The 22,377-nt window shown below is 39.8% G+C and overlaps 1 protein-coding gene across 1 annotated transcript in view; it reads right to left on the bottom strand.

The window, feature by feature from the left end:
- USP13 (ubiquitin specific peptidase 13) overlaps positions 1-22,377 on the bottom strand; it is a 204,795-nt gene that overhangs the window by 51,694 nt on the left and 130,724 nt on the right. Inside the window, exons 4-6 of the mRNA XM_081301232.1 lie at positions 15,221-15,342; positions 7,804-7,946; positions 5,786-5,970 (exon numbers count right to left, since the gene is read on the bottom strand). Coding sequence (XP_081157358.1) covers positions 5,786-5,970; positions 7,804-7,946; positions 15,221-15,342 — 450 coding nt within the window. The remainder of the gene's footprint in view (positions 1-5,785; positions 5,971-7,803; positions 7,947-15,220; positions 15,343-22,377) is intronic.

Raw genomic sequence — 22,377 nt, 5'->3', positions numbered from 1 at the left:
CAGACACTTTCAGGTGCATACTACAGAGGAAGAGGTTCCTGAAGGTGAAATGATTTTCCCCCCAAACCCCACAGGTGGCCCAGAAACCAGCTATCAGATTCGCAGCCAATTCTCTTCCCTGCACATTAGAATATTCCTTGATATCTCAGGATACCCATGGTGAGGCACCATCCTAGGCTCATTCGTAGAAAGGGAAAGCTCAGAAAATCACAATTTCTCCATTCCCAAATTTGAAAAACAAAATCTACTACAAGGAAAACAGATGTAAAATTATCACCCTTGAGGAGAGTAAGAAAAAAGAAACTGCCCAAGAAGTTTCCTATTCCTTAGAACAACTCAAGGAAAAACAGTGTGTGTGTGTGTGTGTGTGTGTGTGTGTGTGTGTGTGTGAGTGTGTAGACAGAGAGAGAGACAGAGAGTACTGTGTGGATGCTACAGGTCACCCTCTGACCTATGTGACATATGTGGAGACTCCCTGCCCCCCAAAGCAGACAATCTTTCTATTATTAACAGATTAAACATTTTCTAGCTTTCTTTTCTACTCCTCTTCTCCTAGGGGCCCATTTTTAATTTGCCGATAGTAACCCTCATTTATATTTATGTAGGTCAGTGTTCTCAAAAACCAAAAACAAAAGACAAAATCCCCAGTTCAGTTGAGAGGGGAAAAAAATTAAAAAAAAAAAAGTCTGAATAATTAAAAAAACAAACAAAAATCTTGGAACTCACAACTTGAAACACACACATCAACACTGTTTTTAAACTATGACAAAGAGCAGAAAAATGCCACTCAAACACTGGTGCTCTCTAGGCTCCATTGTTCTCGATCTCTGGTTATTATTAACTAGGGAGACAGTTTTGAAGATTAAGACTCTGGGACTCTAATTATCAAAGATCTATTCGAAAATATAAAATTGCTAAAATGACATCATTAGCTTTGGCCTAGCATTTTGAAATAAAGGAAAATCACACAGCCCTTTGTGGTTCTTGGCCCATCAGGCTCTTGCAACTAAGAAAATCACATTTCCTAACTCCCGTCACTAAACACCCAGAGATAAACAGGATTTGGTCAGACACTATTGTTATTTCTTACCTCAATGAAAAAACAGTTTAATGAGTGCCACATAAGAAGTCTAAAAATGAACTCTGATCCTTAAACTTGGTCATCTTTAAAAATTTATAAACATTATAGAGTCATAGAAAAAAAAATTTTTAAGTAGACTCAGTGGCTGAAAACAACTGCCTTACGTGTTCTTCATTGGGAAGCTTGCTTTATTCCAACTTCAGCTTAACAGTCAGGTCTCAGTTCAAAATTGTCACAGCAAATAAGCCTTGCCTGACAACTATTATCCTCCATGCCCCCTGACTTGACCTAACACTTGAAACCAAGAACTATAGTTGTAAAGTCCATGGTGGGTCCCACCCAGGAATGGCCCAAGCTGTGTTTGGTGAGTAACTGGGATCATTTTAGAAGTAAACCAGTCATTGTTTCATTTCAAGTTAAATGACAAACTAAACCACAGAGAGCATGAGGTAGCAAGCATAAAAAAAAAAAAAAGAAAAATTTTAGTGCAGAAATACCCCATTCATGTGAGAAACATGTTAGAAAATAGTATGTGCAATAAATTTTAAAAGTAATTTAGGTCTGGCCATGGTGGAGCCGCCTGTAATCCCTGCTACTTACAAAGCAAAGGCAAGAGGACTACAAGTTTCAGACCAGACTAGGCAACTTAGACCCTGTCTCAAAATAAAATAAGAAAAGGAGGCCTGGGGATATAGCTCAGTTGTAGAGCACTTGCCTAGCACGCCCTGAGTTCAATCCCCAGAATCACAAAAAGAGATTGAAGTCGAGGACTGAGACAGTGAGAAACAGTATCAAATGGTAATAACTTAATGGAAAGATTTCTTTTACTTTTTTTCCCCTTTTTTATTTTTCCCAAATTTAACTGGAAAAAAAATGCTTTATAAGTAATTCCCAAAGATCAAGATGATTCTCTTGGATGGTATGCTTTTTAGGATTAATGCACCATAGTTAGCCTTGTTCGGCCACATTGATTAACTCAGTCATTCTTTCATGTATTCATCCTGTTCAATAAGTATTACTGAACACAAGATAATACAGATACTAAGATAATAATGTTTAATGAGATCAGCAGGGTCCCTGCCCTTTTAAGGTTAAAGTTTAATATTTCAAATAGTCTCAGCTGGCTGGTCTGGCATGAACAACCTCAGACGTCTTCCTGACTAAGGCTCAACTTGTGTGATTCAAGGCTCTCCTCCTAAGCCCCGGAAAATGGCAGAAAGTCAAAGATGCACCTTGATGAGCTCTTGAGTTTAGAAAGAGAGAGGAAGCCAGGGGAAGCTGGCTTTGCTGCTTTGCTCAGAAAATGGAGAGAAAACCCCATCTCTTGGTCAAACACAGCATAGAAAGTCAGAGAGGTCAAGAGAAGGTTCTCTTCAGAGGAAGGGCTGACCCCTCCACCCGAACCACCTCTCTCCACCATGAGTTTATATCTGTGAGCCAACAAGCCATCGGCCACTAAAAAGAAATGAAATGAAGAGAAAGGAGAGAATGCTCCCGCAATTACCCTAGAAAAATAAACGCAAAATGAATGAGGTCAAAGGTATGGACAAGCATTTTAAAGAATGATTTTAACTCCCAGGCCAGACAAAACCTAGACTGTAGTCAGGAAGAAAAAAAAAGAAAAGAAAAGCTAACAAGAGTAAGAAGGCATCAAAAAAAATTTTTTTTAAAGAAAAGAAAAAAGGTGAAGCAGAAGAACATGTTGTTGGCATTGTCTTCCACTGTTGACTCCACACATGTTTACTGAGCCCCTACTATGTGCAGGAACTATGCTAGATGCATAACAAACGTGGCGCTCAGTCCCCACAATTCCAGCTGGCCACCCTTAAACAAACAATCTCAGAATCCTGTGAAAAATGCCACTGTGGGGCACCACCAGGCGATACAGGCACACAGGAGGGGCACAAGCCAGATCAAAAAGTGAGGCAGTCATGCCTTGATTCCAATCAGGCTGTGAGAAACTCAAGGGAACTTATGCCTGGGTCAGAGGTCAGAGGTGAATACTATGACCAAAGAAGAAAGACCAACTTGAGAAGCTTCAGACCTGGAGCAGCCAGTGGAATAGGCAATCTCACAGCTGCCTCGTGCATTCCTGGACCACTCTCTTGCAGTGACCTGTAGCCCATAAGCACCTTCTTAGGTTAATAACTAGTTTCCATGATGGAATAAAAACACCTCTCCAGCCTCCTTCTCACCTTACTCTCATCACATCAAGAACCTCCCCTTTGCTTGGCCAAAACAATGTCTCTTCCCCCATAGGAAAGCTTTTGTTTGTTTGTGTGCTGTTTCTTGTTTTGTTTGTTATTGTCCCCATGGGGACTCAGAGTGGAACTGGATATGGGGCCTATTTTCGTGACATGTGCCAACCATCCTGGCCTAGCCTGGGGGAATCCGGGCTTCTTGGGAGAACTACAATCTACACAGACACCTCAAGGATGAGAAGGAATTTCTCATTGAACAGGCACATCCTTATTGGGGGAAAGGAAATCAGGATGATCAGATAAAGGTATCATTAAGTAATTGAATCCACAACCTTCTTGAATTCCATGTCCACAAGGCAATCTTCTAAATATAATTTATCTTCCCACAGGGAGGGAATGTACTGGTCAAACTGACATAAACATCCCACATACTGGCAGTTGTGGTTCATATTATGACCTAAAAACGAATGTCCTGACTTTGAGACTTTGTCTCGGGTGAGTTGAAGTAGTTAGTGCTTTAGGGTCCAATGAGTGTAGAAGATGGTTACGTTGGCAGAGGTACCTTTACCAGGACGTGTCCCCAATCGCCAGATGGAAGACACCCACCCTCCTGCATCTCAGGGTCCACAGGCTCATTGCAAAACACTTCAAGAAACTTCATATACACTCTTACTGATTCATTTGGCTTTTAAATAAACAGTAAGTTATAGCTAACAAACAGATTTAAACATATTTAAAGGAAACAAAATAGAATTAATGCTATCCATGAACAATAAGAAATGATAATTAGAAAACAGTCATTTTATTAAAACTAGAACTATACAACATACACAGGACTCAAAATCTTATCTTTTTTTCAAAAGTTAACGTTATTTATTTCAGCTACATGAATTCAAGAACCATCACCACAGGACATGGGGTCTGCACTGTTGCCCCTGTTTTACACACTCCATGAATGAACAAAGTTCTCCCTTTTTAACAACAATAACAAAAATAAACCCACTTAACAACTATGGCACATAATAGGTTAATATTCTTAATAACTAAAGAGTTCATTTTTAAAAAATTAAGAAAAACACCAACACATATACATACTAGAAAATCAGTCTTATACATTAATATAAAAAGAACTACACCTGTCCAAAAACAATAATGAATTAAAAGAATTCCATGAAATTTGGGAGCAAGAAAAATTTTCCAGCTGGGCTTGAAGGCACACACCTGTAATCCCAGTAGCTCAGGAGGCTGGGGCTGGAGGATTGAGAGCTCAAAGCCAGCCTCAGCAAAAGTGAGGCACTAAGCAACTCAGTGAGATCCTGTCTCTAAATAAAATACAGAATAGAGCTGGGGATGTGGCTCAGTGGTCGAGTGCCCTGAGTTCAATCCCCAGTACTCACTCCCCTGCAAAAAAAAAGAAAAAATTTTCCAAAATGACAAACTAAACCCATTTAATGGTTGGTGTGAAGTGTTCCAGACTGAGTGAAAGATCTTGATCAATTAACTCTGAGGCAAGCTAATTCGATCACAGAACGATAACCAAGAAGAGGGAAGACAGATGTTCTTATATTTCTTCTAAAAACATGGTCTTACCATAAAACACAGAGGCAAAAGAGAGACTCAAGAGAGCTGGGAAGATGGAGAAGGTTGGGGTGGGTACTGGTATAGACCTGCATTTTGAAGAATGATTAGATGATGGGTTCTTTTTTCTTATTTGGACATTATAATTATACCTAACGGTGGGATTCTCTGTCACATTCATACTTCATACGTACACATAAGATCCATCTCATTCCCCCTCCCTTCCCAGTACCCTCCCTTCTCATAGCTTCTGCTCAATATCTAAGTTTCTCATCTGGACCTGAAATTATTTCCCATCTCCATCATAAAATGGTAGGAGGAATTAACTATAGAATCATGGCCAAAAGCCAACACTTTAGGACAGGCTGCATGAGAGCAAAAAGAAACAACTGATTCTAAAGCTGACAGTCCAAGTAGGAAGCCATCCTAATCCTTCAAAGAACGCGAACACCATCACTGCCAGGCGATTTCAGGGACTCTTAACAAAGAGAATTTGTTAAAACTCATCTTCTCCATAATTAACCCATTTGTTCCTAAAATGGTACTAATCCCCATAATGAATTCGAGGACTTTCTCCTACTGTTCTAATAGTGGGTTTAATTACGCATGTTCACTTCAAAATCCTCATTCCTGCTTCTGTCCTCTTGGCTGAGAGATAAACAGAAGGATATAACAATAGCAGCTAACGTTTTTTTTTTTTTTTCAAGCTTTAGTATGTGCACGGGGCTAAATGCCTTATTCTCATCCATAAACATGAGAGAGGTGCCATTGCTATTCTCCAGACAGGGAATCAGAAGGATTAGAAACTTGTTCAAGACTTCACAGCAGTTCAGAGTTCAGAGCCTACACCCACCATGGGGATAAAAGGATGGGTTAAATCTAAAAAGCCACTACGTGTTCCCAGATTTGGAAAAGGCATACTCACCTGCCCCATCGGGAGTGATGGTTCCCAGCTTCACGGCTAGAGGGTAGCCCATGTCTCTATAATGCTCCAGCGCATGTCCATTACCCCCAGAGCTGTCGAAGAACCACTTCCCACACAGGACAGAGCCGTCAGTCAGATTCAACCAGAGGTTCTCCCGCAGGTCACACCTGGCACACTTCCAACCACTGGAAAGTAGTGACATAGAGCAGTCAGAACAGCCGGAGCACAACAAAAATACTAACATCTAAGAAAAACAGCGTCTCAAGCTGGCAGGTCAGAAGAAATGCTCTGTGGTAACAGAGACTGATGCCTCCTCACCTTCTCCCCTCCAAACATTATCTTTACCCCTCGCAGAGCAGCAGGACCACGCTGCACCCTGCCTGCCTCCCAGACGTGGGCCAGCTCCTCCTAGCGTCTCCGAGATGATTCTTTGACTTTAGAAAACCAACACACAGCATGAGGGGTAGAAGGGAAGGTCATTTTCTCAAAATTCCCATGTGCTGGACAGTGGACCTTGAACAAGTTGCAAACATTAAGGGTCTGTGTATATAAATGGCTAACTTCTAAAGCATTAACTACTAGAGTTAAACTAGTTTAAACTAATTGCTATTGTTATATCCTTCTGTTTATCTCTTGGCTAAGAGGACTGAAGCAGGAACCAGGAACATGCATAACTGAATCTACTATTAGAACAGCAATTCTAGTTTAAAACTAGAGTAAAACTGGTTTAAACAAAACCTTATAGAAGAGTCTGGATCTGGAGTGTCCACCAAAGGCCCATGCATTAAAGGCTTGGTCCCCAGCTTGGCACTACCAGGAGGAGGTTTTCTGGTCATTGGAGACTGCCTTTAAAGAAGCTATCAGAACCCTGGCTCCTCCTCTTCCTCTCTCTCTGCATCCTATCATGAAGTGAGCAGCCTGCTCCAACAGGAGCTCCCACCACATTGTGCTGCCTCACCACTGGTCCAAAAGCCACAGAACCAACTGATCATAGGTTGAAGCCTCCAAAACTGTGAGCCAAAACAAACTTTTTCTCTTACTAAGTTGATTTATCCCAGGTATCTCAGGTATTTGTTATAACAATGGAAAGTTGACTAGCACATCCTACTACACTGCAAATCTAAATTAATGAGAAAAGAAATGGAATGGGAAATATCAGCTATGTGCCAGGTAACTTACGGAAAGACTTACTGAATTCTAGTAAATGCTGTTTAGCACCGTTTTACTATCCCCACTGCTACAAAGGAAGAAACTGAGACTCAGAAGTGACACTCCTTTCCTAACACCACACAGAATGGAATACAGTAAAATCAGGGTCCAACCAAGGACCACCTGCCGTTTCCTCCAGGATCTGCCTCTGTAAACACACCAGCACCCAGTAAAGGAGATGCCAATGCAGCCCCAAGAGTAGTTCCACCAAAATGTGACAACCAAAGACTGCTGCAGAACAAACTCTGAGACAAAAACTTAAATGCAAGTGGCTTACGTGGGAATGGGGAAGGCAGACAGGAAAGGGCAGGAAGCCATATAGGGTGTGTTGATGAGCAGGTGACCACCATGGGCAACTGGGGCTTAGGCCAGCTGGAGAACTACAGGAGACAGTTTTCTCACCTGGAATGGCAGGAGGCTAGGTATTTATCCACCCATTCCACAACCACTGGTTGAGGGCTGTTCCAGGATAAGAGGAAGGAGCTTTGACTCTGGCATTTATGACTGCTCCATGGAGGGCCCAGCTGGCTTCAGCAGGAGGAGACAACCCTCAAGCCAAGAACTGCAGGTTTTTGCAACTGGCAGTTTTAGTGCAGGTGAGGGTTTAGGGGATGGCCTGGGTACATTCTATAGCTACTGCAAACCTATAAGCTATTTTACAGAGAAGTTTTGAGCTCCTTTTAATAAAAGGCATTTGGTAAGAAAATATGTAACTGCTGATCAAGAAAAGAGGTAGAAAAGCAAATGTTCCTTTGGCCACTGTTAGGGGCTAATTGGCTATTTGCTAATTGCTTATATTTGGCTCTTACCTTGGAGGAATCCTGACACCATTGTCCAACTGGGTGAGGTTATTGGCATATTTAGATACTGGCAACTCATTTTCCCATGTGTCTGGGTCCTGCTTTCTGTATGGAGATTTTGAGCTAAGAACTGCATCGCAGGCAATTGTCACCTAAAAGACAAACCCAGATGTAACAAATAAAAACATTTTGTGAGAATAGCAACTGCTGGAAAGTAAACCTAAAAGCCCATTAATAAATACAGCTTAACTGAAGAAAATTCAAACAACACATTTACCACAAGGGTGAGACCCTGGTTCCCTACATTTTCCCCTGGACCTAACCAGGTTTTCATCCCTGGCCTACAAATGGGAGTATTAGCAATGACACAAGGTAGCAAGGAACCAAATGCAGTTTGTAAGCTCAAGCTCAGAGGTCAAATTGAACAATTCCAACCACTTAGCAAGCAGGGTAAAAAGTATGAGATGGAAGAATTTACAAGGATGAAATTAGGTACAGGAATGCTCAGGATTTACCCAAGTGGTGTTTTCCTCCTAACAAGTATACACCATCATATCCAATATCCTCAACTCATCACACAATGGCATGCAGTCAAGGGCACTTGAATGGAATGTATGCAGTGTGGCTCCATTTCTTAATCTGGTGCAAATGTGACCCTGGACAGGACATGCCTAGATATATTTGTGCCAGACCAGTCCACATCATGAGCAAATGTGTGATGTCCTGCTTGGCACCAACTGACCCAGAGAAGAGGAAGATAGATTCTCTGCCTTCCCCCAAACATAATTCATCCTGGTCACTTGCCTGCAATAACATTTGCTACTTGCTTAATACAACAAATTATTTCTAAATGTCTTTAAAAACTTATATTCTGATGAGAAGGTAAAATGGTACAAGCACCTTAGAAAACAGTAAGTTCCCCAAACGATTAAATAGAGTTACCACAGAACCCAACCATTTTACAACTAGGGTTATACCCAAGAGATATGTCAATCTGTGACCACACAAACACTTGTAAGCAAATGTTCATAGCAGCCTATTTTATAAGAAAATGGAAACAACCCAAATAAGTATCTGTGATAAAGATAATATAAAATAAAAGGTAATGTGTTCATAGAATGGAATATTATTTAGCAATAAAAGGAAACAAACTACTGATATGGGCTATAACATGGATAAATCTTGAAAATATATGCAAATGACAGAAAGACAATCATAAGGAATAATATATTTTTTATTCCATTAATATATCTAGAATAGATAAATCTATAGAGACAGAAAATAGATTAGTGATCTCCATAGGCTAGTAGGGTAGTTTAGAGGGTGATGGTTAAGGGAAGTGGGGTCTTTGGGGGAGCAATAAAAATACTCTAAAATTAGATAATGGCAATGGATAAGGAATAAAAGTGAATGAATTATTTTTTTTAAATGTTGAAAATAAAATTTGCATTCTATATTACTAACTTTCTGCACAATTAGCTGACCATTTCCTCCAGAGTAGCACTGACAACCAAACCTAGGACCAAGTAAAAAACAAAAAAAGTTTCTCAGCTGTCACCCCACCACCACCCAGGCCCTGAGCAACTCCTACAAATCCTCCAGGAGCAATACATTTGACATCTACCTCTTCTCCATTTTGGCCATCCCCTCCCAGTTTCAGACACCAGCATGGCTCACACAGATGGCTACACAGCAGCCTAGGTTTCTCTTTTCTTACACTCTATTCCCTCTTTTCTACCCAGCTGTCAGAGTGATCGGCTCTGAAAATGAGATCCTATCCTTCGCTAGAGTGAATTCTCCAGGGTGACATTTAACCCTACCCAGTGATGACACAGGGCCAGGTATAGACAGGAACAAGACAGAGGTCCCAGCCCTCAGAAGTCTGGGAATCTAGCTGAGCAATTCGGGAGACTGAGGCAAGAGGATCGCACGTTCAAGGCCAGCCTCAGGAATTTAGCAAGACACTGACTCAAAATATATTAAAAAAAAAAAATTAAAAGGACTGGGGAGGCAGCTCAGTGGTAAAGCACCCCTAGATTCAATTCCCAGTACCAAAAAAAAAAAAAGTCTAGGAATCTATTACAGAACAAGCAGACATTCTCTTTTTAAAAAAAGAGAAGCTTTCATTTATCTCTCACCACAATGGCTATACATAATTAGTCTTTCCTTTCAATTATCCAAATTCACCTCCCACCACCTTCCAGAGATGCCTGTGAAACACATGGCTGAGTATCTAAAAGCCTCTTCCAGATTTTCCCAGTGCTGAGTCCCTTCTAGGCCCCCTCAGTACTCTGGCCACAGCACCTCATCTTTGTAGTCTGATCTGATTGATATAAGCCCCTTATTTGTTTCACCAACTACATGGATCATTGCTCTGTCCTCCTCTGGATTTTCATTCCCCATTAGATCGTCTTTAGTGCTCTAGTTTGCAATGTACAGTGATATTAAAGAAGATTCAAATATAAATCTTCCCTTTTCTTTGAATATCCTTTCTGGTGACATCCAACAAAATTCCCTTAGACTTCTGAACCACTTTTATAAACTACTGATCTAGTGTTTTTAAAATGTCATCAAAAAAAAAAAGAATCATTTACAGGCCCTTTTTATGAATAGCTGAAGGTCAGGATCAATCATTCTATAATCACTCTGTGAATTACTTTTTCCTTGGATTTGTTATCTGGAGTGAAGTGAGGAGACCTTGGCTCTATCCCAAGTCTCGTAAGCCTCAAGTGCAGTGGTACATTAGAACTCACTTGAGCTGGCTCATGGGAGTTGATGGTTCAATTTTACGAAATTTCACGCTCCCATGCTTATTGCAGGACTCTTCACAACAGCCAAGAAATGGAAACAACCTAAGTGTTCATCAATTCATGAATGGACAGAGAAAATATGGTATATACACACAACGAATACTACTCAGTCATTTAAAGAGAGAGAGAGAGAGAGAGAGAGAGATCCTGTCATTTGCAACATGGATGGAACTAGAGGTCATTCTGTTAAGTGAAATAAACCAGGCCCAGAAAGACAAGTGTCCCAGGAGCTCACTCATATATGAAATATAAAAATAAGTTGATCACACAGAAGTTGAGAGTAGAATGGTGGTTACCATCTACTGTAATTTATTTCTCTCCTTGTTTATTTTCCCATTCCCCTCACAGCCTCTTATATGTAGTTTTGTATAACAATGAGGATCTCCCTCCATTTCCATGCAATTCCCCTTTTCTCTCCCTTTCCCTCCCCCTTCATGTCTCTGTTTAATGTTAATCTTTTCTTCCTGCTCTTCCTCCCTGCTCTATTCTTAGTTGCTCTCATTATAGCAAAGAAGACATTTGGTATTTGTTTTTTAGGGATTGGCTAGCTTCACTAAGCATAATCTGCTCTAGTGCCATCCATTTCCCTGCGAATTCCATGATTTTGTCATTTTTTAGTGCTGCGTAATACTCCATGGTGTATAGATGCCACATTTTTTAATCCATTCATCCATTGAAGGGCATCTGGGTTGTTTCCACAGTCTAGCTATTATGAATTGTGCTGCTATGAACATTGATGTGGCAGTATCCCTGTAGTACGCTCTTTTAAGGTCTTCAGGGAATAGTCCGAGAAGGGCAATAGCTGGGTCAAATGGTGGTTCCATTCCCAGCTTTTACAGTAGATGGGGTAGATAGAGAAGATGGGAGGGGAGCAGAGGGGGGATAGTAGAGGATAGGAAAGGTAGCAGAATACAACAGTTACTAGTATGGCATTATGTAAAAATGTGGATGTGTAACTGATATGATTTTGCAATCTGTGTTTGGGGTAAAAATGGGAGTTCATAACTCACTCGAAGCTTATGTATGAAATATGATATGTCAAGAGCTTTGTAATGTTTTGAACAACCAATTAAAAAAAAGAAAAAAAAACTTCCAAAAAAATAATAAATAAAACACACTTTATGTTTCGCATAATCTTGAGGTAAATTAGATCGTCTCATCAGTCCAGAAACATCGTCTCGCTAGATTCCATTCTGAATGGAATCTTTCTTAGCAATTTCATTCTCAAGGACAGAATGATAGTGGCCTCCTGAAGATTCCAAGATGCCAAAATGACTTTGGTAAGGTAGTCCCGGCTTGCCAGTTTGCACGCTGGATAGACCAGAGCAATTCAAAGATTTCACTAATATAGACAAAGCAAGCTTCTGAATGCCGCCGCTTCCCTGAATATCAACAGGATCAGCCAAATCCTTGGCAAACATAAATACATAAATAAGTAAATAAATAAATGGAAGTTTTGTCTTTAAAAAAAAAAAAAAAAAGAATGGTGGTTACCAGAGGCTGGGAAGGGTAGAGGAGAGGAAGGGTTGGGGAAAGATTGACCAATGGGAACTGTTACAGTTAGATAAGAGCAGTATTGAGATAACAGATAACAGCTCTATACTATATATTTTCAAAAGCTTTAAAAAAGGATTTCAGGGGCTGAGGTTGTGGCTCAGTGGTAGAGTGCTCACCTAGCACACATGAAGCACTGGGTTCAATCCTCAGCACCACATAAAAATGAAATAAAAATATGGTGTGTCTACCTACAACTAAAAAATAAATAATTTTAAAAAAGGATTCTAAATGTTTTCACCATAAAGAGATGACAAATGTTTCAAGAGCAGAATGTTTAATCTTATTTAAACATCATTAAGTATATACATGTATTGAAAACTTCACATGATATCCCATTAATATGTACAATTTTTACATTTATATGTACCAAAAAAGAAAAAAAAATTAAGAAATCTTTGCAAGATGGTTGCTAAACACAACCTTATTAAAAATTAAATTATATATAAACATACATAAAATATCTTTAAAAGGTAGCACATAACTCCTCACTTCAAAAACTCCTCACTTTCTAGACATCTTACTGTATCTACCATCTACATGTTCTTAAGGTTACTTACATCTACTTTAGCTGAATAGTGGGAATTGTAAAAACAGTCTGCTACTGCACCTCTCTGCAAACTGCATTCTGTGATGTCACGATGTTAGCCTGAAATCGGCCATGGAAGGAGTGGACACTGAGGGAATCATCTCACACCACAGGCAGGTCTGTTTCCCACAGGAGCCTGCTGTTAAACTACCAGCACAGCATTCGCTGCTCAGGTTCCTGAGGTGGGAAATGAAGACACTGAATTCCAGACTGCAAGGCCCCAGCTGAGCCCACAATGTTGCCTCTGTGAACCCTGTGCCACCCAGAAGTGGCTTCACTTTCTGATAGAATCTACAGAATAACTCTCTCAAATGAAATTGTTCTGGGCTGAGACACTCAAGAGATAAAGAAAGAGTCATTTCTTGGGTATTTTTGAGACCAACGACTTTTTTAAAAAGAGTGAAGTACAGGGGTGCACACCTGTAATCCCAGCAGCAACTTGGGAGGCTGACATTGGAGGATTGCAAGTTCTAGACAGGTCTCAGCAACTTAGCGAGGCCCTAAGTAACTTGGCAGGACCCTGTCTCAAAATTAAAAATGAAAAAAGGGCTGAGGATGTGGCTCAGTAGTTAAGTGCCCCTGGGTTCAAACCCTGGTACTATATATAAATAAATAAATTTTCAAGTGAGAATCTTCAAATACCAAAAAATACAGAAAAAGCATGATAAGAAAATATAGTAACTAGTGTCTTTTGTGTAGTTAAATCCTCTTGGTTACCATCAGATAAATCCTGATTTGTTATTCAATCTTACTACTCAACCACTTCCAAATAATTCTTTTTTCCCCCATTCTTAAAGTATTTAAGTAATAAATTTTTTCATGTTAAAGTATTTTAAAAGATACTCTATTAAAAATTATGATATATCTTATGGATTCAGATTTTTGTGGCACTTGCCTTTTAAATAAGAATATTCATAGTTCAAATTATACTCTGAATACAGAGATGATTAAGAAGTTTTTTATTTACTTTTTTCACATACTTCATGATGAGTGATTGAGAGAAAAATAATTTCTCATGATATTTATTCACAATATGCTGCTTCGTTTCCAACAGCAGAAACAAGAGTTCTATCAAAGAAGGGCATAGCCTTAATGTATCATTTCAGGTAATGGGATAAAGTAAGACCATTTTGTCCACTAATATATCTTATCCTTGCTAACAGTCACATGAGTCAACATGGGGAACCTGAGAAAGCAAAGGTAATTTAATTCTGCATGCTTCACTAAGTACTGGACACTTGGAATGGAAAAGGGTATGTTCCATTTAATAAGTAGAAGGGCTACGATAGATAAATACACAAATTTCTCATTTGGATGGTCACACATTTAGATATAAATTAGATCAGGGGAAAGAGGTTAAGTGGTAGAAACCTGGTCCCTGGTAACTTGGAAACCCTAAGCACAAAGGTCTCCTCTTGGCAGCAGCAAATGAGCAGATGGCTATAGTCACGTAACGTCCAGAAGATGGTGGGACCTAAAGACCTGACTTTGGTTCTGGCAGAGTTTGAAGAAAGGCGGGGGGGGGGGGGGGGGGGGGGTGAACTGGCATGTCTAAACTTGACTCACTCAGAGCCCCCTGCCATCTGTGGCAGAACCCTGAGAGGTCAAGGTGTGCTCAGAGTTGAAAACAGGAAAAAAAAAAAAAAACGGGGGCGGGGGAGGAAATGGAAAAAGGAAGGAGGGTGAAGTGCTGGAGGCAACACAGGAAATGAGGAAAGAGCAGGAAAAACATGTAGGGTCCCCATAAGAACTCTGTGCCCTCTTGGAAGATTCCAGAAGCAAAGGAAAACATCATGGCATCCCCCATCACCGCCACCAGCCCCAGCTTCAAGTGGTTCAGAATCCCTTCACAAAACTGGATTCTTACAGAAGGAAAAGGAAGAAAAGAGAAGGGAAGGGGATGGGAAAAGCTCATTGATAAAGATATAAATGGTCTTCACAGGAGCAGAGCTGAACTTCCCCAGAGCTCCCGCACACCTGGGATTTTTGAGGGTCTGGTTTTTTTTCATAACCGTGTTGCTGTCATTCTACAGTGACACACTTTTAGTTTGCCCAAACAAAATCTTACATGGAAAGACAACATGAGAAGCCCAATTAAAAATACTGTCATCCTTCTGATCAGAAGATGGTCCCCCTCCAGCAGTCTGTGCACATGAGAAGGGCACACTTTGCAAATCAAGCAACAGATTGACAAGGAGGCCAGACCACCCTGGAGGAGGCTGGCCTGGGGAGCAATGAAGCCCACCAGCACTGGAAGTAAGAGGCTCAGCAGTACCGAACCACAACCCCACGAGACCCTGTCACAGAGGAGAAGCAATAGGCCCCTGTTCATGCTCTCACCTTCCCTGCCCCCATCCCACACACACACACACACACACACACACACACACACATACACACACACACATGGCACACACACACACACCTGACAGAGTCACGCGCATCTAGCTAGCAGCCGTGCACACTCACTGACCAGGGCTGGTAACTCCTCAATATTTGGTAGTGCTATTTCATAGTGGTCTGGGAATATAACAAGTTTGGCTTCATCTTCATATTCATAATCGTCGCTATTTAAATCGTCATCAGTATCTAGATCTGAGGAGAAAACAAAAACAAAGAATAAAAAGTGAGGCAGCACACACTGGGAAAGCCAGAACACAATAGAGGATGCCATACCAAAGATGTGACATTTACAATTTCCAACTCGGACATGACCGTCTGTCTACCCCAAACCAGGAATAACAGGTCCTGCCATCTTCCCTTAGTCATGAATATTTATTTACCAGTGACAGATGTACAAAGAAGACTGAGTCATATCACAAAGTCTAGCAGAACAAACATATAAGCTAGATACAGAATTCTTTTTTTTAATATTTATTCTTTTAGATTTTGGCGGACACAACATCTTTGTTGGTACGTGGTGCTGAGGATCAAACCCGGGCAGCACGCATGCCAGGCGAGAGCGCTACCGCTTGAGCCACATCCCCAGCCCTAGATCCAGAATTCTTAAACGATTTTTAAAGGAATATATTTCTAAATATGATTTTGGGGATACCTGATAGCTGATTTCACAGGAATGGGCTATCATATAGAAGAAAGTGCATGGGTTTGAGAACTGGTAAACCTAGATTCAGTGCTGGTCCCAAAACTTCATGTTACTTGGGGCAAGTCACAAACTCTGTATCTGTTTAGTTTCCTCATTTGCAGCTGGAGATAATAACACTTATCTCACACCATTTAGGTAAGAAGTAAATGAGAAATTGTAGAAAAGAGACCTGGCACACAATGGGTCATCGATGAATGGCAGCTATTATTTAAAAACAAAATCTCCCTTTCATTCTCTCTCTCACCTATCTCTGTCTCTCCCCTGTGCCCATTCCCTTCCTCTAATGGTCATGAGATCTTGCAGAGTAAACCAGCTGGGGAAACCCTGTCATGTGAGCAGTCCTGTTGCCCTTGAGCTGCAGAGAATTCTCAGTAGGAAAGATGAGCTTCTCCAGCCTATTATCTCTTAAGTCATCACCTCTTTGCTTGGTTAATCTCTGGTAAAGGTTAGATGAAGTCTCAAGGAAACGTCCTGTCACAATATTTACAGGGACACTTCAGTCTCACGTTCATGGGGATGCCAGCATCCCAGATCATGTTTGTATATTTCTAAGTTTGGAACTATGGTGACAAAAAGGAAAATTGAACTATATGCCACTCACACGCACAAATTCACACAGGAACAGGTACACAAACACATGGAGAAACACAGGCACTGTAGATAGAAGAAAGTCACCTGACTAGACTCTGAAAGTTGCCTGAGACCCAAAGGATCCAGATCCTGTTATTATCTTGTATACCTTTAACCAAAAACCTAGCAAATCTTACCTCTGCTCTGGAATTCTCAAAGGTAGGGCAGGTGTAAGTAAGAAATAAGATATAGAGAAAAGACAATCCAAACATTTCAATAAAAGATTCTAAATAGTAAGAATCAGAAACTACAAAATGAAGAACCAAACAACATGGCTAGATAGCCATGAAAGGTTAATTTAATAAAAGATGATTTTAAAGATTCTATTAGCTTAAAAAGGAATGAAAGGCATTTATTTAAGCAAATAATTCAAACAAAAAGGCATTGTATGTACTATAAAAATTTGAATGTCCCACTATCTATATCTATAAAAAAAAACTCTGGAACCTAAAATGTTCAACAAAAATGACATTCAACTCAACAGAATATTATTTAAATGACAGTTATTTAGACTATGCAGAAACATGGAACTGTTTTTGCTATGTTAACACTAAAAATTCATCTTCACTCTCCAGACTTTATATTATGTTCATAGATAAAAATTGGAAAGAAGCCTGCACCAATGAAAATATTGAGTGGGTGAACTTTGCTCTTAAAATATTCTTTGTTTTTGCACATGTAACCATTTTAAATAACCAAGGACAAATCTCTTTTTTATTTTAATTTATTATTTATTTTAATTTATTATATATATATACACACACATATGTGTGTATATGACAGCAGAATGCATTACAATTCATATTACATATATAGAGCCCAATTTTTCATACTTTTGGTTGTACACAAAATAGAGTCACACCATTCGTGTCTTCTTACATTTACTTAGGGTAATGATGTCCATCTCATTCCACCATCTTTCCTACCCCATGTCCCCTCCCTTCCCCTCCCTCACCTTTGACCTATCTAGAGTTCAGCTAATCCTCCCATGTCCACCCCCGCAACCCCATTATGAGTCACCATACTTAAATCAGAGAAAACACTCAGCATTTGGTTTTTGGGGATTGGCTAACTTCACTTAGCTTTATATTCTCCAATTCCATCCATTTACATGCAAACGCCACAATTTTATTCTCCTTTAATGCTGAATAATATTCTATTGTGTATATATACCACATTTTCCAAAGTGCAAATCTTGTGTTCATATACAGTTTGGATTCATATAAGATAATATTTGTCCCTTTTCCAAAGAAAACATATTCACGAATGCTAATTCATATCTTACATGGTCTGAATAAGCAAACAAAGTCCAAAAGAAATCCTGTTCTAACATTTACTAACTCTGTCACCCCCAGTGAGTTTTTTCCAAGTTCATTTTCCTCATGAGTAAGCTATAGATAATATTATCTACTGCATAAGATTAACAGCATTAAGCAAGATAAGGTCTTAAGGCAGCTAATAGGATCTAATGAGACTCACAGATAATCACCAGCATCACATCTTCATTACCCTCTCCACATTCCCAACAGTTAACACCATCCAAAATGCCTCCCCTCCCTTTAGCTGCACCAGCTCAGAAGTAATCCTGAAAGAAGTTTCAGGAAAACCATGGCATTGTGTGGGGATCTTTCAGATGATCTAAGTGTGGAGAAGGTAGATCTTTAAATGCTTCTCAATTATGAGCTCAGAGAGGGAACAAGTCGTATTCACCTCCCATATCCCCAAATTCTGCACAGTGCCCCCACACACACCATGCACTCAGCACACATTCATAAAAGGAGACTTCAGGAAGCCAAGATCACTAGTGTGCTCAGGACAGATGACAGCAAAGCAAGGACATCCAAGGAGGTGTTGTGCTGCTGTTCTCATTGGCTGCTCCTGTGTGTCCAGGAACAGCCAATGACAAGAAGCAGCAAGACAAGCACGTAAGAAAGCAGAACTTCGTTGTACTTCTTTACACTTAGTTTATAATTTACTTGTACTTCTAATTCAATAGAATGGAAGGGGCTCATGATCTTTCCCAAACATCTTAAGTAGGGAAAAGCCTTAGCAGAGGTGACCTACACGCTGATTTTAAGAAACAAATCTAAGGCTTTCTGAACATATGTGCTCCAGAGCCCCAAGTATGATCTAAAATTTACATATTTCTTTAAATCAAGTCTCGCAATGCAAATAATATCTAATTGAAGAACCTACAGAGTAACCATACTGTGGGGACCCACAGGACTGGGGCTCCCTACTTTCCACTGTGGCTATTACTGGCAATACCTAGAAGAGCTCTTTCTCTAAGTTAAAACAAAGCAAAGCTAAACTTCTTCCCAATTCTACTTTAATAATCTCCCAGGTCCCTGGGAGAAAAGGCTGGGACTACACCCTTCTCTCCCAGAAGCCTGGGCAGTACAAAATAAATCCAAGGCTCCAATTCCTCTTGCAGAGCCATCTCGGCTTGACCACGCTGACTTCATCTTATGTGCTGGAGGTGAACAATCTGTCCTGTGGCTGCAAAATCTATTTACCTTTGAAGAGGGCATGAGGGAAAAGCCCCTTGAAAACACAACTCCTCCTTTGACCCATTCCAGAAGGAAATGGTAAATGGAGTTATTTACACCTTCTGGTCCCAAAAGCTTGGATGAGTGGTCTGAACAGGCCCAATCCCAGAATTTTTCTCAAATTTTCTGTTTTCAACTTGTTTCTCATTGAGTATGAATGCCATAACTAAATCAAAAAGTGGAATTTGAGCTCTCTGAGGTTTGGTGGTAGCTCTTCAATGCTCCACTCTTCGAACGCAGAGGAACTTAACTCATTTACTCCTATTCATGAAAACTGGCAAAGGAGATTCAACAAAAATATGAGTATTGAACACTATTTTTATGGCATACCAATGAGATGGTATTTTAAATGCATTTCCAGTTATTCACACATTTGTAGCTTTTTTGCTACATGTGTATGTACAAATACATATGTGTGTGTGTGTGGAGATAGATAGAGATAGAGTTATATATACAGTATATACAGATGTATGAACATTTAGGCCAGAATCATAATGTAAGCCCCAGGATATTTCTTTGAAGATCCTGGACTCCCTTAAGTCCCTGCCTCCTTCCTTCTTTCTCATAAAACACTCTAGTTTTATGTCAGTTAACTTCTGAAAATCACAAACTCTCATGTTGTTGCAAGTTATCTTCCTAAAAGACCACCTAATGGTATCTAAAAACATTAATGAAAAATTACCCAACAGTTTTTTCATGGGGGGACCTAAGCCAAATGAAATACCTGATCATTCTGTTCATTTAGTAGTTAGGTCCAGAAAACTAAGTATTTATGGTATCACTTAGTAGTCACTTGAAAACTTAATCCACACATATTGGAAGAAACTGTTTTCCCTCATTCTTAACCACCATTCCTTACTAATGAGATGTGTGCACCAGGTGAACTGCACAACTTCTCCTTGAATCAGACTGGACACTGCCACCCCTCCACGTTGATCTTGATAAGGTCCTGGTCTTTTGCCATAGAAACAACTAACTTAAAGGAAAAAAAAAAAAAAACACTCGAATTTTCAGAGAGATGAAGTCACTGGAAGGAATACAGGATAAAACTAACAGTAAAACAATATCAAGGTTAGTTCATGCAGGTTTGATCATCTCTGTACCCTCAAATATTTAAAATATTCCTGTGAGTTCACTGCAGCATCTTAGGGTGCCTCAGAGCACAGTTTGGGAACCATAGGTTAGGTGTTCAGAAAATATTTTTAAATGCTCAATGCAAAATAGTATAGAATTCAAAATGATTTTGACATTACCCATAATCATAGTTGTTGATTAAAGAACAAATTACCAACAAAGCCTGGAGATGAGGTCATTTCACTTGAATGGATATCAAAGTGTTTCAGAGGAAGGATGACTTGTCCACTGAGAGGCGGATGACACGCAGGAGGCTCGGGCCAGCTGTTCAGTACCAGCTAAAGGCCTCAACCTCCCTGACAAAATCATTATTAAAGGCTGTAATCAAACAGTGATTTATAATGTCACTGTTGAGTCACTGGAAAAGGAATTATTCACACAATCATCAGGGGAATGGAAGGGGAGGAAAAAAAAAAAATCTTCAATCCAAAATAAAGCATTGGCCATCTACGTCTGCTTTATGAAGGGGAAGGCAGGGTATCCCAACAACTACATTTCAGAACTAGTGAGATGGTGCTTCCCAGTCAAAGAAATGAAAAGAAATTGCCAAACAGGTCTGAGTTCTTTTCCCCTCTATAAAGAGATGACCCTAATGTCCCTTTCAAAAAAGGAAATGTGTATGGCAGAAGCTACTAGCTGCCTCCTACTACCTGTGCTCCCTTTTCTGTTTAGTAAGAACCCCCAACTTCACTCAGTGAAGCAGTTAGTAGACTTTATTTTCTAGTCTCTTCTGCAGCAGGGTGTGACCAAGTTCTGATCAGAGAGGTGTACTCCACGTGGGGATCTTTGAAAAGTCAGACAAAAAGCAGGTAATTACACTGGAAAATTACATTTTTTTTCTTTTCCTTCCCCCTTCCTCTTTTTTGCTTTCCAAATGGGAAGGAGATGGTTGGAGTCCCTAAACCGACTTTGGGCCAAATGACCATGAGGTTGGAAGTCACAGGCCAAGATGGGAGGATAAAGCAGAAATATACAGAAAATCAAGATCCTTAATGAACACGTGGCCATCCCATTATCCTGTACTTAACTGCTTCCCAATATCTTTCACATGAGAGAAATAAGCACGAATCTTATTTAAAGTTGCCAATATCTAAAGCTTTCTGTTACATAAACTGGAAATAATCCTAATAGGACCTACCACTACAGGATATATCTACTTGAACTCAAGAGCTGTGATTAGTGTGAAAAGAGAAAAATGCTTGCTCCTGGAACATGAGAAGCAGTGGTGGAGAAAACTGTCACTCAAAGCCTGCAACACTAAGATCTTACACAGATGGAGGCACTAACGTAAATACACTTGAGAGTAAAACAAGAGGGAGAAATGGGGTCTAGGGAAAGCCCCAGAGAGCTAATGCCATTCCAGTTTAAATTTTTTAAAAATGAACATAGTCCAAACAGAACACTCAGGCTGGGCTTTGAGTTTCAGATATATCCTGTAGTCTTCTGAGTCACAGAATGTTGATTGAACAGAGTGGCTAGTAAGAAAAGTCCTATCGAAATGAAATGATGGGTAACAATCAAAGGGGCCCATGGAGTGTAAAGTACAAAAACTCAGAGCTTACCTTTAAGTTTTAATTAATTTTTATTGGTATATCACAACTATACATAATGGTGGGATTCATTTTTACATCATCATATAAAAATACATGCACACAATATAAAATATAATTTGGTCAATTTCATTTCCAGGAACCCCCTGTTTCCTTCCCTTCTTTCCTCCCCCTGGTCCCTTTCCTCTATTTGGTTAAATTGGTTAAATAAATTTTTTAAATAGTGACTTGACAATTTCCTCTATATCAAAATAATTACTAAAAAAAAAAAAAGCAACTTCAAAGTCTCTTCAGTAAAAGACACAAAGTTTAAATAAAGGCTAAGAGTTTTGCTAACTTCATTCAACCAAAAATAAATAAATATGTAGCAACAGTATGTCAAAATGTTAAATTATTTCTACCTTCAAGAAGTTCATACTGATGTCATTTAATTCAGATTTCACATTAACTATGTATCAGTGGAAGGAACCAAAAGACTAAATAAAAACCAGAGCATCACAATGCATTCAATCATTTCAGCAAGGCTGGTTTGGGTTGTTGGTTGATTGGGGCACATTAAGAAATGGGAAAGACTGACCAGGGTGGAAAAAGCAACGGCAAATAAGCCTTCTAAAGAAAACCCAGAGCTGGAAAGCAGGAGAGAAGACAGCAAAACTGGGCC

Source organism: Spermophilus citellus (genome assembly GCF_964194105.1).
Source record: "Spermophilus citellus genome assembly, chromosome: 7".
In the NCBI taxonomy this organism is placed as follows: Eukaryota; Metazoa; Chordata; class Mammalia; order Rodentia; family Sciuridae; genus Spermophilus; species Spermophilus citellus.
The sequence above is the reverse complement of the archived record's forward strand: the minus strand, read 5'-3'. Positions and strand labels throughout refer to the sequence as shown.